General features: G+C 45.8%; 1 protein-coding gene across 3 annotated transcripts in view; it reads right to left on the reverse strand.

Annotated features, from left to right (window-relative positions):
• Positions 1-1,871: 1,871 nt before the first annotated feature.
• The window catches only part of LOC126536305 (alpha-tocopherol transfer protein-like), a 40,168-nt gene continuing 25,979 nt past the window's right edge, over positions 1,872-16,060 (reverse strand). For all 3 annotated transcript variants that reach the window (XM_055073916.2, XM_050183222.3, XM_055073917.2), the window contains exons 4-6: positions 12,241-12,434; positions 4,535-4,645; positions 1,872-2,306 (exon numbers count right to left, since the gene is read on the reverse strand). In XM_055073916.2, coding sequence (XP_054929891.2) covers positions 2,121-2,306; positions 4,535-4,645; positions 12,241-12,434 — 491 coding nt within the window. In that variant the 3' untranslated portion in view covers positions 1,872-2,120. The remainder of the gene's footprint in view (positions 2,307-4,534; positions 4,646-12,240; positions 12,435-16,060) is intronic.

A 16,060-nucleotide genomic window follows, 5' to 3' on the forward strand; every position in this document is an offset into this window, starting at 1 on the left:
GATGTGGCGGCCTGGTCAGTTGCATTGGGAAGCAGTCTCTCAAAGTAAGCATTTGCTCCTGCAGTCTTCACAGCGGCGTAGACTCCAAATTTACACGCACCGTGATTCGTACTCCCCGTTCGCCCTTTCCTGATGCAGCCATGAGCAAATTGTGCCTCTGGCCTTTCTCGGCCGCGATTAGGCATGAACGGAGACCAGCATACGGGCTTACATGGTTTGGAGTGTATGAAGTTGATAGCCGTATGGGTGGAAAGGCCCGCAAAAATGGCTTCTGATGGTGATGCCCACGAAAGCGACTTGTCCATATCGAGACAAAGTGGGCCACCAAGTGTGAGCCACACATTTGCGGCACCCGAAAGAAAACAAACGTGCAGGTTGGAAAGGAGGTAACGCTAAAATGCCGGGTAATCCATGTTGCTGTGTTGGCTGCGGCAGCAGACGCCTGCATCACGTGATTGCTTCGCAATGGAAGTTGCTCATCTTCAACGGTGACTGCCGATGCGAACAGGTGGGACACTGTCCAATCTGCTTGCGCCGCTGGTTGTCGCTGGTTACCAAACCACCACGTGTGACGACGACGGTGAGCCGTTTACGAGCTCGCGTCAATTATCCCAGCGTATCTCTACATGGAAATTTTATTTCTTCTATTGCACGAGATTGTACACTGCTTGTCTTCTGCCAATAAAGTCGCACGTTCTGTTCACTCACTTGTGGCTTGTTTGTATGGGCGTCAGTAGAGGCTCTTTGGTCTTCTGGCAATTATAACGCACCAGCTACGCGGCAGCCAAGGCATTGAGGCATGCCGCATAGCCGGCAGGGCAAGCACTGCGCGTACCAGCGTACGCGACCGGCAAAAAACGGCCATATTAGATTTTGCTCTTAAAAAGAAAAGTGCACTTCCGCTTCTCGATTGAGCAGCGTCATCTGGCGTCCACCTAAGTAAGTTCCGTGCGCTGCCGCTGCTTATTTTCGAACCACTGCGGAAGGTACAGTTTCACTTCTCTAAAGTTGGTTCTTTATTCTATGGCCAGCTCGGGCTCGCTCTCTTCGCCGGCCCTCATGTCTTCCGCTCAAAGCTGACGACAAGCAGACTACACGGACGTTCGCTTCAGCGGGCACGCCGTAACGCTGTGTTTGTGCGCCCTGACCAACACTACTAATAGCGCTGCTACGCGCAATGCCCTTCTTCGGAATTTGCTAGCGTATGATGGGAGGCAGGTGTTTCGCTCAAAACTACAAAAGCGGGTACAAGTCTATCAGGGAAAATGTGAGCATCTTCAAGGCTCTGAGTGATCCTGAACAAATCGAAGCAAGGGTTACGGCGAGAAGCACTTAACGAGCAACATGATGAAACGGGATAAATACTACGGTGAGCTTGGAGGCGAGGTAATCCTGGACCACCCGAAAAAGAAACCTAGACTGTGTCCAGAGGCTATTCCCTGCATCTTTCTTCCGTTTCCAGTATCTTTGACATCCACAAAGAAGTGGACTCCCCGGGAAGCGTCATCAAATATCAATCATGCTACCGTTAAGATATCAATAATGAGTGTGTACGACAAGCCAGGAACATAAAGAGCAGCGAACGTGTGAACACATCGTGTGAACAGCGGTGAACACAGCATGTGAGGCCATGAGCTTGAGGAAAATCATCTTGGTCACACACTCGAAGAAATTGAAGGCATGTTTGCCTGCGACGAATGCCAGCAGCGCTTACACCCGTTCGATGAAAGTCATCGCGTGGGTGTCCAGCATTAGCGCCACGTACAACCGGAATCTACATATCACCTTATTGTAGCAGTCATCGAAAAGAACGCGTTGTATTTTTTACTGTGCTCAAGTGGCTGAATCGTAGCACCAATCGCTGTCCGCTAAAGAAACAAGTGTGAGTGCCCTCAGAAACACAACCGAGAAACACAACCGCCGATCGGTTGCCCTGACAACCGAAACGGCGGTAATTTCTTTCTCGGCCGCCATGTACCGCTAGCATGATAGTTGCTCCGCGGACTTGTGACATTTTCCGCTTGCCACAAACAGTGTAGTTTCCGCTCCTAAATGTTTCTTGCTCTGTAGGCTAAGCTTTTCAAAGCGTACTATATATGGCACTCCGTTCAAACAAGCTTTCAAGTTTTTGACTTCTTGCGATACCCGTAAGAGTTCATACTCTGGAAAAATTCCTCTTCTCGCAGCAGATCCTCCTCCATCACGTCGTAGTCGTAGCTCTCGTTCGTTCCTCCAAGCTCTTCTGGAATGACGTCATTAGGCACAAGGCTCTTCAGTTTGTCGACGTCGTTGCCAATGAAGCAGGTCTGAAAATATGGTTGTTTAACAGGACATCACCTGGTTAGTTCAACGCTCAATAGATCTTAAAAAAAAAAAGAACTGGTCATTTTCCAAGACAACAGACCTCTTGGAAATCGAAAAGGTAACTATTCGATTAAAGTAGACTTGCTAAGCTTCCCGTTTGAAGCCACTCTATAAGGAGTCAGTACTTGTGTCTACCTTTCTTTATCTGAAGTGAATAACCAAGCGACTTTAAAATCAACAGTAGATGCTGGCTACTCCTTTTCACATGAGCAGCATGTAAACGCAAAATAACGTTCTCTCAAGGCTCCCCCTCGTCTCACTCTCCCAGCAACATTCCTCACCCCTGTTTGTTTTCTTTTTGGTGCGAAATTGTCAAACGTCCCCTAAAGGAAAAAAGCCGACAGCGTCTGTAGCAGCGAAACTTCCCATTGACTGAGACACCACGGAACGAGCGCGCCTTGTGTGCTCGTGACGGTGGCTTGCGCTTGCTGGCTCGGGCCTCGACGGAGTAGAGCGGGCTAAAGGAAACACCTGCTGCCGCGGCATTGCGTGAGCCGAGAGGGAATCGCCGCGACGCCACGTCGCCCTCACTCTCGGAAGCTTGCGTTATCCGCACGTTCCTTGTCCGCGCAAGCTCTCGCCTACGTTCTAACTGCGTCTCGATAAGGCCAAATCAAAACTCGCCAAGCATCCCAACGCGCTCGCTTACCTGCGAAGAATTCATAAGTCGAAGGACCGCTCTGTGGCGTTCAATTGGACATTAATTCTTTCGCGCTCACAACTTGTAAGTGCTTGGCTGTCCTCGGATATTTTGTCACTTGCTATACTTGTGGTGAAAGGATCCACTCTAGATCTTGGGCTTTCAGCATGCTTACCCACAACCTGCTCCGCCAGAATCTATGCAAACCGAGGAGAATAATCATCTCGTAAGAGAAATAATTGAGTTTTCTAAGCGTAAGATAACATAATGGCTCAGATTAGGAAAAAATTCTCTTTAGTGCGCAAAACTTGGTTGTTAGAGTGCGCTCTGTCCTGTCGCCTTCTCCCTTCCTTGAACGTTCGCCGAATAAAAAGGTTTTTTTTCTTTGTCGAAAGCAATGTTTCATTGACCAGCCCAAGCAGCCATATATTTTGCAGTATAACGAGATTAAGATTGCTCGATGTCCGTGTCATTCACTATTGTTGTATGTAGGATTCACCAAAAGAACACAGCGTCTCAACAATCTATGGAGCAATGGTTGATTGTATCAGGCAATAGACATAGACGGCAACTTGCCGGCCACCATGCTGCCTGAAAACTTCATCTGCTTGCTCGCAAAAAGCCAAGTTTCTCAAGTTCTCCAAGTGTCTCCAATTGCCGGCTGTCTAAGCTGTACACCTCGCTATGGCTACTAGTGTCATCTAACTTTTCCCGCTGACAAGCAACGTTGTTGTTCGGCGTATGGCTGGGAATGCGCTTTGCGAACGCTTACTCCTCGCATATTGGAATGGTCGATAGCTCGACATCAAACTTCTGTGGGCGCGATGAAACAATGGAGCGCCTGTTTCTGCACTTGTCTTCGCTACGACATCCAACACCTCTAAATCAGGACTACCTTAAAAGGGATGAACTCGAGACCATCTTTAGAGTCAGAAATACTTGGACAGGGGCCACATCCGTTTCTGGTGCTAAAGGTTAACCGTACCTGGATGTAGTTCTTGAATTGCACTGGCCTGAGTGACCGCGTAAAGTCCTGTGCTTCCTTCCCACGTGCTAGCAGTGCTCACTATCGCCCTCTTTTCTCTTTCTGCCCCCCCTTTCCCTTAACCCCAGTATAGGGTAGCGAACCGAACGCTCGTCTGGTTGACCTCCCTGCCTTCCCTCCCCTTATTTTTCTCTCTGTCTCTTGATAATATTTTTTTTCTTACAGCTATAGCATTGTGTTTGACATTGCATTTTATTTGTTGCACTTCTGTTACGATTTACATCACGCAATAGCGTTTGTTCCTTGTTCTTTTTTCGTTCCTACAATGTTCGATCTAGTTTACTGCTTCTCTCACTTGTCCCTACATTTTTATTATTAAAGGAAGGTTCCATCGGAGTCTTTGACTTCAGGACTCTGGTCTCTAGATTAATAGTAGTTCGAATCCCGTTGGCTGTAGTGGTAGTGCTGTCGTAGTGAAAGAGCACTTCTGATAGAAGTAAAAGTATTTAACTAATAGCAGAGATGGATAAAACAATGCTGCTTACCCTTTGCAACAGTTTCGCCTTCATGAGACGCTTGGCGATAGCGAAGAAGAATTCAAATATCAGAGGACTGTTTATGATGTAAACCCCTTTGATTCGCAGTGGAAAGCAGTCCTAAGGAAAGTAAAAACGCATTCCTGATCAATTCTCAATCCAAGTTAAACATACGCACAAAATATGCCCATTGCGCACCACGTCCTGCACATGTAAAGTACCCTCCCCCCGCCCCCCGTCCTGATACATTTACTATGTAACCTAATTTTATCGATGTTAGGGATACTTTTTACGCAACAGTCGCTGAACTTTCCTCAAGTGCATGTTTTCTCCTTGCCAATGGAGTGTTGGCAAACGTTTAGGACACAATAACTAGACAACGGCGGACAGTATAAAATCAACGATACATTGAGAAAGCCATACCGCTAATCCGACCCTTGAGTACGGCTTTTAGGGCTCATGGATGCAGTGAACTACGGTAATAATAAAGATTTAGTGGGCTACACACAGGGACCTAAATTACAATTTTCAGCGAGCTATCGCCTAATATCATCATCATCATCAGCCTAGTTACGCCCACTGCAGGGCAAAGGCCTCTCCCATACTTCTCCAACTACCCCGGTCATGTACTAATTGTGGCCATGTTGTCCCTGCAAACGTCTTAATGTCATCCGCCCACCTAACTTTCTGCCGCCCCATACTACGCTTTCCTTCCCTTGGAATCCAGTCCGTAACCCTTAATGACCATCAGTTATCTTCCCTGCTCATTACATGTCCGGCCCATGCCCATTTCTTTTTCTTGATTTCAACTAAGATGTCATTTACCCGCGTTTGTTCCCTCACCCAATCTGCTCTTTTCTTATCCCTTAACGTTACACCTATCATTCTTCTTTCCATGGCTCGTTGCGTCGTCCTCAATTTCAGCAGAACCCTTTTCGTAAGCCTCCAGGTTTCTGCCCCGTAGGTGAGTACTGGTAAGACACAGCTGTTATACACTTTCCTCTTGAGGGATAGTGGCAACCTGCTGTTCATGACTTGAGAATGCCTGCCAAACGCCCCCCAGCCCATTCTTATTCTTCTGGTTATTTCAGTCTCATGATCCGGATCCGTGGTCACTACCTGCCCTAAGTAGATGTATTCCCTTACCACTTCCAGTGCCTCGCTACCTATCGTAAACTGCTGTTCTCTTCCGAGACTGTTAAACATTACTTTAGTTTTCTGTAGATTAATTTTCAGACCCACCCTTCTGCTTTGCCTCTCCAGGTCAGTGAGCATGCATTGCAATTGGTCTCCTGAGTTACTAAGCAAGGCAATATCATCAGCGAATCGCAAGTTGCTAAGGTATTCTCCATCAATTTTTATCCCCAATTCTTCCCACTCCAGGTCTCTGAATACCTCCTGTAAACACGCTGTGAATAGCATTGGAGATATCGTATCTCCCTGTCTGACGCCTTTCTTTATTGGGATTTTGTTGCTTTCTTTGTGGAGGATTACGGTGGCTGTGGAACCGCTATAGATAGCTTCCAGTATCTCTACATATGGCTCATCTACACCCTGATTCCGTAGTGCCTCCATGACTGCTGAGGTTTCGACTGAATCAAATGCTTTTTCGTAATCAATGAAGGCTATATATAAGGGTTGGTTATATTCCGCACATTTCTCTATCACCTGATTGATAGTGTGAATATGGTCTATTGTTGAGTATCCTTTACGGAATCCTGCCTGGTCCTTTGGTTGACAGAAGTCTAAGCTATTCCTGATTCTATTTGCGATTACCTTAGTGAATACTTTGTAGGCAACGGACAGTAAGCTGATCGGTCTATAATTTTTCAAGTCTTTGGCGTCCCCTTTCTTATGGATCAGGATTATGTTAGCGTTCTTCCAAGATTCCGCTACGTTCGAGGTCATGAGGCATTGTGTATATAGGGCGGCCAACCTTTCTAGGACAGTGTTCCCACCATCCTTCAACAAATCTGCTGTTACCTGATCCTCCCCAGCTGCCTTCCCCCTTTGCATAGTTCCCAAGGCGTTCTTTACCTCTTCCGGTGTTACTTGTGGGATTTCAAGTTCCTCTAGACTATTCTCTCTCACCTTATCGTCGTGGGTGTTACTGGTACTGTATAAATCTCTATAAAACTCTTCAGCCACTTGAACTATCTCATCCATATTAGTAACGATATTGCCGGCTTTGTCTCTTAACGCACACATCTGATTCTTGCCTATTCCTAGTTTCTTCTGTACTGCTTTTAGGCTTCCTCCGTACTGAGAGCCTGTTCAATTCTATCCATATTATAGCTCCTTATGTCCGCTGTCTTACGCTTGTTGATTAACTTAGAAAGTTCTGCCAGTTCTATTCTAGCTGTAGGTTTAGAGGCTTTCATACATTGGCGTTTCTTGATCAGATCTTTCGTCTCCTGCGATAGCTTACTGGTTTCCTGTTTAACGGCGTTACCACCGACTTCTATTGCGCACTCCTTAATGATGCCCATAAGATTGTCGTTCATTGCGTCAACACTATGGTCCTCTTCCTGGGTTAAAGCCGAATACCTGTTCTGTAGCTTGATCCGGAATTCCTCTAGTTTCCCTCTTACCGCTAACTCATTGATTGGTTTCTTATGTACCAGTTTCTTCCGTTCCCTCCTCAAGTCAAGGCTAATTCGAGTTCTTACCATCCTATGGTCACTGCAGCGCACCTTGCCGAGCACGTCTACAGCTTGTATGATGCCAGGGTTCGCGCAGAGTATAAAGTCGATTTCATTTCTAGTCTCACCATTCGGGCTCCTCCATGTCCACTTTCGGCTAACCCGCTTGCGGAAAAAGGTATTCATTATCCGCATATTATTCTGTTCTGCAAACTCTACTAATAACTCTCCTCTGCTATTCCTAGAGCCTATGCCATATTCCCCCACTGACTTGTCTCCGGCCTGCTTCTTGCCTACCCTGGCAGTGAAATCGCCCATCAGTATACTGTATTTTGTTTTGACTTTACCCATCGCCGATTCCACGTCTTCATAGAAGCTTTCGACTTCCTGGTCATCATGACTAGATGTAGGGGCGTAGACCTGTATAACCTTCATTTTGTACCTCTTATTAAGTTTCACAACAAGACATGCCACCCTCTCGTTAATGCTATAGAATTCCTGTATGTTACCAGCTATGTTCTTATTAATCAGGAATCCGACTCCTAGTTCTCGTCTCTCTGCTAAGCCCCGGTAGCACAAGACGTGCCCGCTTTTTAGTACTGTATATGCTTCTTTTAGCCTCCTAACTTCACTGAGCCCTATTATATCCCATTTACTGCCCTCTAATTCCTCCAATAGCACTGCTAGACTCGCCTCACTAGATAACGTTCTAGCGTTAAACGTTGCCAGGTTCATGTTCCAATGGCGGCCTGTCCGGAGCCAGGCATTCTTAGCACCCTCTGCAGCGTCGCAGGTCTGACCGCCGCCGTGGTCAGTTGCTTCGCAGCTGCTGGGGACTGAGGGCCGGGGTTTGATTTTTGTGTTCATATAGGAGGTTGTGGCCAAGTACTGCACCAGGGTGGCCAATCCTGCTCTGGTGAGAGAGTGCGTTACCGGTTCTGGTCCCCGGGATCAGGCCGCACTCCAGGCCTGTTTGTGCAATTTTCTCAACAGACGGCTTTCTTTTTTCTGGTATTTTCCGGTGGAGAATTCTGCGGTCCGGGATTTGAATCACGGTCCTCTTGCACGGGAGGCGGATACTGTACCGTCCGCGCAGGAGTTAAATTTAAAATAAGTTGTGGGCTTTTACGTGACAAAACCACTTTCTGGTTATGAGGCACGCCGTAGTGGAGGACTCCGCAAAGTTCATCCACCTGGGGTTCTTTAACGTGCACCTAAATCTAAGTACACGGGTGTTTTCGCATTTCGCCCCTATCGAAATGCGGCCGCCGTGGCCGGGATCCGATCCCGCGACCTCGTGCTCAGCAGTCTAACACCATAGCCACTGAGTAACCACAGCGGGTCCCGCAGGAGTTGTACGCCTCATTTAATATACAGTGGTGCCCTATTTGATCAGTCAAGGTGTACCAATCTGAGCTCGGATATACCGCACGGATGGCACTCGGCTAGAGAACCTGGTATTTATGACCTGCACATGTGAGGTCATACATATTTGAAGATATATATCTTTCTTTTTTTTTAATTTAGGAGGGTTCCCGTACAGTGATAAAATAAAGGAGAAGACATTAAAAGAAAGAAAAAAGAAAGAAAAAGGGGCGAAAAAAAAAGGAACATAACAGGCGATTTGAACTCGTGACCCTTCAATGTTGCCCGAAAACATAGCTCAGGCGGTTGGTTCGTCCGGCCCCAGGCTACTTTCAAGCGCCACAGCTCCTGCTCCGAGCCTCACACTTACGTGGAAAGGGACTCATGTTGTCCGCGATAGTCGGTAAGGCATACTTTCTTGGAAAAATGGCTGCCCGAGGAGAAGAGCGAACTCGAGCGGCTTTAGAGACAAGGAAAACTACCTCAAAATATTTAGACTTGAGGGAAAGCTTCGTTAACAAACTATAACACGGCAATCAGAACTCGAATACGACGAGAGAAATTATTGAGACGTGGAAAATTTCCTTGAAATAAATATGGTTTGCGAGACAAATGCTTGTAAGTATTGAACCTCTTAAAAGATGAGGGGAAATTTGCGCTCACCGAGAGGGCATCGTCCGTACGAGAACACCACAAGGCACCTTACTGAGACGTGGGGAGCTTCGCGGCCGCAACGAAGCCTCTCGTCCCCGCCGGCCAAGAGGGGGAAACGCGCTTTCCGATCGCTCAAGGTTGCGCGGACATAGTGTAACTCTAGCGTCTAGGAGAAGCTTAACCAGGTGCGATGGCGGCACGCATAGCGTGGGAAGCTAGCCGCCAGAATAACAATCTCAAGGACTGCTGCTGACGAGGGCGAAATACCTTCGTGTAATTATAATAACCCTAATAGGACTACTTTCGAAAGAAAAAAGAAAAAAAAAGAAGACAGAAAAAAAAAGGAAACGGCCCAGAGGGCTATACTACGAGAGCTATGACTGATAGTTCTCTCTCTCTCTCTCTCTCTCTATATATATATATATATATATATATATATATATATATATATATATATATATATATATATATATTCATCTCATATATGGGATTGTATGCGCGCGCTGTTGATTTGTCTCTGCGTGTAGTAGTTAAGAGAGCCAGTTTAAGGGCGGAGAAGAAGGTAGGAAAGGAAAGCAAAAAACACTGCAGCGCCGTGGTTTTAAAGCGCACCCGTGGTAGAGAAACGGATGGCGATATAAGCGTGCGTAGCCATGATACGCACACGACAAACTGCCTTAAAATATTTAGACTTGAGGGAAAGCTTCGGTAACAAACGATAACACGGCAATCAGCACTCGAATATAATTATAACCCTAATAATAATTGTAAATATTCATCTCATCTATGGGATCTAATGCGCGCGCTGTTGCTTTGTCTCTGCGTGTAGTAGTTAAGAGAGCCAGTTTAAGGGCAGGGAAGAAGGAAGGAAAGGAAAGTCTATGAAGCAAAATTGCAGCGCCGTGGTTTTAAAGCGCACCCGTGGTATAGAAACGGAAGGCGATATAAGCGTGCGTGGCCATGATACGCACACGACAAACTGCCTTAAAATATTTAGACTTGAGGGAAAGCTTCCTTAACAAGCTATAACACGGCAATCAGAACTCGAATACGACGAGAGAAATTATTGAGACGTGGAAAATTTCCTTGAAATAAATATGGTTTGCGAGACAAATGCTTGTAAGTATTGAACCTCTTAAAAGATGAGGGGAAATTTGCGCTCACCGAGAGGGCATCGTCCGTACGAGACCACCACAAGGCACCTTACTGAGACGTGGGGAGCTTCGCGGCCGGAACGAAGCCTCTCGTCCCCGCCGGCCGAGGGGGAAACGCGCTTTCCGATCGCTCAAGGTTGCGCGGACATAGTGTAACTCTAGCGTCTAGGAGAAGCTTAACCAGGTGCGATGGCGGCACGCATAGCGTGGGAAGCTAGCCGCCAGAATATACAGGCACCATAAACAAAGCGCTGAAACCGATTACTGAGTATGTATGCGTACACCATGCTAAAAACGCGATATTGCACACGGCTCTTGAATTACCCCTTCAAGAATGAGCGCACCTTTTACCCCACTGACACTCCTCATCAATATGCGTAGTTCCTGTTGAGGCTATACATAAGGAAATTTTGTCAAAGTCATTGTCACTGTACAACCCGTCGCGGTAGCCCATTGGTTTATGGAGTTGCGTTGCTGAGAAGGAGGACAAGGGTTCGATTCCCGACCGAAATGCAAAAAAAGCTCGTGTCCAGTGCTTTGAGTGCACGTGAAAGAAAAACAGGTTGTCAAAATTATTCCGCAGTCCCCCACTACGGCGTCCTCATCATTCATTCATTCATTCATTCATTCATTCATTCATTCACCAGCAGCCGCCGTGTGACATAATTCAGGGGTAGGATATCTGTCAATGTGCAGGGTCTGGCTAGTATTCGCAGCATTTCCATCAGGTGAGAGCATTTCGCCCTTCTGGTGCGAGCCACTCATGATAGCAATAGGCGTGATAACAAAACGAATCTCCACGGCGGGGCCAATTGCCGATTAAACTTAGGTAAGTAAAATTTTGTGAATAATGTAACATTATGGAAGGTGTACCTTTAGTCGGAAACATAAGATAACGGGTCAGAGTGGTCTGCCTAAAAAAAAAAAAAAGAATAGCTGGATTCTTCTTAAGTGCGGGCACATAGCCAGGAACTCAATATTTCAATCCGTAATACTGTTTACACCCTACCCTGTGATCCGTAATACTGTTTACGCCCTACCCCATGATTCAATAAATTAGAAGCGCGAAATCTTAATAGAGCAGGAATTCACATTTGCACAGAGCCGAAATATACATTTACATTCGACGCCATTGTACCAAGTTAGTTGAAATAAAGATTGATTGATTGATTGATTTGTCATAGAGCCAGTGACCCAGAAGTTGTTCTGGCCAACTGCTCATTTTAGGCGAATGATATGTCGTTTTTAAACACATTCTTAAAATAACACGTCAACATTTTCAACACCCTCATGGTACATCCAATACTAAAGCACTGCACATAGATGAAGTTGAAGAACATCACATCAGTTTATTCATGTACTGATCAATTCATTGTTTTTCTATATACTTGTTTAGTTGCTTGTAGCACTTTTAACTTCTGCGCTAAAATATATTAGGAAGTGTAAGCGCGTTCTTCAAAACGCACATGTACAATCATTGCGCGTACGCAGCCATTCTTACGACGTGTTACGTGTAATATGAGCCTAAAATGTACTGGATGAGCTGATACTTGCTATTTTTCTGTATATATATATATATATATATATATTGAGCTTTCTGTTTTCTTGATCGTATAAATAGCACAATCACACGCCCACCAGTTATGGTCTCGAAAATGAAACTGACAGTATTGAAATAAATAAATTAATCAATTGCGTTAACAGAAAGTATCTTGTAATATGGAAGAAATAGTGGAAATGGACGCGGGAACAGATTAACACGACCAGTTAGTTCACTACTTTTGACTGTTCCCGAAGAAAATGTAAACTTGAGAATCGTTACTGTGGAAGCGCGTTTGGGTAAGGATACAGACATATTTTGATGCACAGCAGCTAGGAAAATGAAAGGCATGCCACTCACCTGCACAAGAGTGAAGAACTTTCTCATGTTAGAAGGCGTGTAGTGAGCGAAGTGGTAGGGGCCGAGGCCCTTCAGGTCTAGCACGACCACGACTCCCTTGACTTGGAACGGTTCCTGAATGATAATGTGCAGGGCATGCACTACGCATACTCTGAAGTAGTCGTTTAGCGAACAGATATCTGTGTTCCAGGCTCCTGACAAGAACAAGGAGAGAACTCGTTGTGAACATGGATATTATTGAACTTAAGCTTGTCCGTAAGCTTCCTACCGCGGGTTTCCTGGGTTATCCAAACCGTGGAGGGCAGTATCAAGGCTAATAGCGACATCTTGTGACGCTTAGTGAGACTACAATACGTTTGAAAAAGAAAATCGTAAAAGGACTGAGTTGTAACGACTTTGCGAGTGCCAACACTTTACACCGGAGGTCTACTACAATACAGCAAGTCACTGCGGTATAACCTTCGCGTGTTCGCCGCTCCTTACACCAGCTAATCCTCCCTGTCTTTCTTTCTGTTTTGTCTCTATCTCTCTTTCGTGTGCTAACATGGGTTAAACTTGCGTCACAAGATCTCGCTACCAGCGTAGTTTACGTTTACGGACAAGCTCAAGTTATTTTAGCATGGTCTAAGTAATCAGACGCTTAGGAGGAAAATTAGGTATTTCCTGTAAATATTCACTAATTGGAGGGACTTTTATGCCGTTAAAAATATTAAAAATGGCTGAAAAATTGTATTGGCAGAAAGAACTAAACTTAACACAAATGAGCAATAATTAAATACAAAGCACACGACGTAAGGAAAGTAAGGTAATACAGTGAAGATTACATTAATAGAAAATGTTGCTCACAACAATGATAACGTAACCCGACTGGCTGAGTAAGGAACGTAAACTCGCGGCAAGCTTGTAGAACATTATAGGAAAGTTGTAGTAACGCAGTTCCGCAGTTCCGCGGGTAATCACAAATTTCCAGATCCAAAAGTTGATATGGCTTGGGAATAGAGCTCGCTTCAATTTCCCAATTAGGAATAGCCCATTGAAAGTAATCGTTTAAAAATTAATCATGATTGTTTCTAATTAGCGACTAATAACCACGTATAACCCGTCACCCTGCAGTCGCCACCACTGACGACATGTCTTCGAAGGCACTGTATTTTTATTTCAAAATGGTTATGTTTAATGTTACCTAAAGTCTTCGTAGATACACCCTGTATAACATACCCAGGCTTTGATCGAGTACTATTATTAACATGCGCAGCTAGGCATCCCCACTGAAGACATTTCTTAACAGGAACTGTGGCTCGAGCTTTAAGAGAAATATTCTGCTCGAGGCTAACTCCGATTTCCCTATTCAATACTTGTAAAAGGCAGGAATTCTTTTGAGACGGCCGCTGCACCGATTTGAATTCAATTTGTTGCGCCCTAGAGAGAAAGTTGTTATAGTGACTCTGGGAAGCACGTCATTAGGATTTAGGGCCTCGAATGTCTTAAAGTTGCATGAAGTTGAAATATCATGAAATTTGCAGATCTGTAGTTCTGCACCAAAAACAGATATCGCAGTTCTCTAGACTAGAGCTATTAGAGCGCCTGAAGCGGAGAAATTAGATACACGAATTTACAGCTCGCGGAAAATGAAATTGTCGCAATATTTACGAGGCCTTAGCAAAAACCATACTTACAAATTAGTGGTATATTTCAGATCACGCAACCTCACATAAATTATGTCCGCTTTGGATATATTATAAGCGACAGTACACAGAATTGACCTACCGGGTGTTCAAAATTAAGCTTTATGATTTTCTTAGAATCAGGCACTGGGAAGCACGCGAAGACCGCCTGTGCAAATAAGTTATGTGGCCAGGGGACACAAAGTGAGATGATAATTATCTGTTTCAGCAGCCCAGTTATTTAAAATTGGGTACTTAACTTTTTGACCTCTTGTATTGATCCGAAAGCATCAACTTAACGAACAATCCGACGTCTGTAGTAGCGAAACAGTTCGTAAATTCCCATTGGCTGCGACGCCACGTCACGTGAGCACCACGTCACGAGTCCGGGCGAAAGGCAACACCGCCTGCCGCACTGGCGCGCCAGGTGTTCTGCGAGGGCATCGCACGTCACCCTCGCTCTTCGAGACCTGTGCTATACGCGCGTTCCTTGTTTGCGCAAGCTCTCGCCTGTGTTCCGACTTCGCCTCGGTAATCGCTATGAGGAAATTATAGAATAAGAAAACAATAAATTCGAAAGGGAAAACATTGGCACGTGGTTGTGAGTTTTGAGCCTAGGACCCCACCCTCAGAGGCCGAGTGCCTTACCCACTGGGCTAAACCGGCGCCTTCTACATAACAGGGCAGTGCACTCCTCTTTATGACCTTACGCTAGTTGGACCAAAACTTCCACTGCCAAGCCTGGCGTGATGAAAGCGGCGACGTCAAAATGACTAGAGCTTATTCGGGAGAGTCCCCATTATACCGTATTTACTCGATTCTAAGCACCCGCTCTTTTTCACGATCGCGATGCCCAAAGTGAAGGGGGGGGGGGGGGGTGCTTAGATTCGAAAAATCTAGAATGACCCTCCCCCCCCCCCCCCGTCCCTCTTTTCGCTGCGACATCACGACGCGACGGTTGCGAGAAATAACATCTTATTTTGCAAACATTCGAAAGAAAAATCGGTGCACACAGTGAACCCACCGCCTGTGTCGGATGCTCAGTTACTATCACTGCCCCTCGAGTTCGTCGCACCGCTTGAACCGCCGCTCTCGGTATCCCACAGCAGGTCGTCTTCGCTTCCGTTGAAGTGGTTTGTGGTCAAGCAGTTCTTAAATGATTTGACCACGACGTCCACTTGGACCCGCTTGCAAGTGTCCGAAATCCAATTTGCGATGGCTGATGGAGACGCTTTCTGCAGCTTTCGTCGTACATCCGTACAGTCCGGCTGTACGGCGTACTCGCGCCGCGGACGCCGTGCCACCACCTCGAGACTCCGACGGCTCCGGCTCGATGACAGAGTGAGCAAGCTCGCTTGGCGGCCTTGACTACGCGCGCTTCCTAACAAATAGGGGGGTGCTTAGATTCGCATGCAAACTTTTTTCCGAATACTTTCGCGAAAATAGAGGGGGGTACTTAGAATCGCGAAAATACGGTAGCTTTTATGGCAGTCGGGCAATGTAGCACGATGTCACGGATCCAAATGCACAAGCCTTGTGCTATCTGGGAGGCGTTGGCCAAGCGCCTATACGCGCTCGCTCGCCCGCGTGGAGATCATAAATCGAAGGGCCGCACAGCGACGTTCAATTGGGCGTTACTGCTTTAGCATTCACAACTCATAAGAAGCGCTTACGTGTGCTCGGATTTTTCATTCGGTTAGAATTGTAAACCTAATAACTTATTATTATGTTTAGAACTCTATAATTGCTAAGTTAAAACTTGTTTCGTGTTTGCAACAGTGCGATTGGACATGCTCTCAGTAAAACGAGAGGACACCACACGCCGTTGTGATATCCCCTCCGATTACTCAATTTGAATTCCTTTCCCTGTTCAATTTCTAAATTGCAAATAAAGACTTTTAAAACGAGTATTTTTCAGCAATTCTTGTTAAATATAGCGACCGCCTAAGCAAGCTTTTCGCTGCCTACAGCCACTTCATTTTAAGTTGCCTTTTAAATGCAGCAAACTTCATCAAAATCGGGGCAGTTGTTTCCGAGAGATGTGATTTCTTCGTTCCCGTGTTTTTGGAAAGAAACCCCCGCGCTACGCTTTCTCTTAAGAAGCAGTTTGATGGTCCTTGTTCTTGATCACGTATTTTAATGTGAAGCTTTTTTTT

The sequence above is a fragment of the Dermacentor andersoni genome, chromosome 4, assembly GCF_023375885.2.
Source record: "Dermacentor andersoni chromosome 4, qqDerAnde1_hic_scaffold, whole genome shotgun sequence".
Lineage (NCBI taxonomy): Eukaryota > Metazoa > Arthropoda > Arachnida > Ixodida > Ixodidae > Dermacentor > Dermacentor andersoni.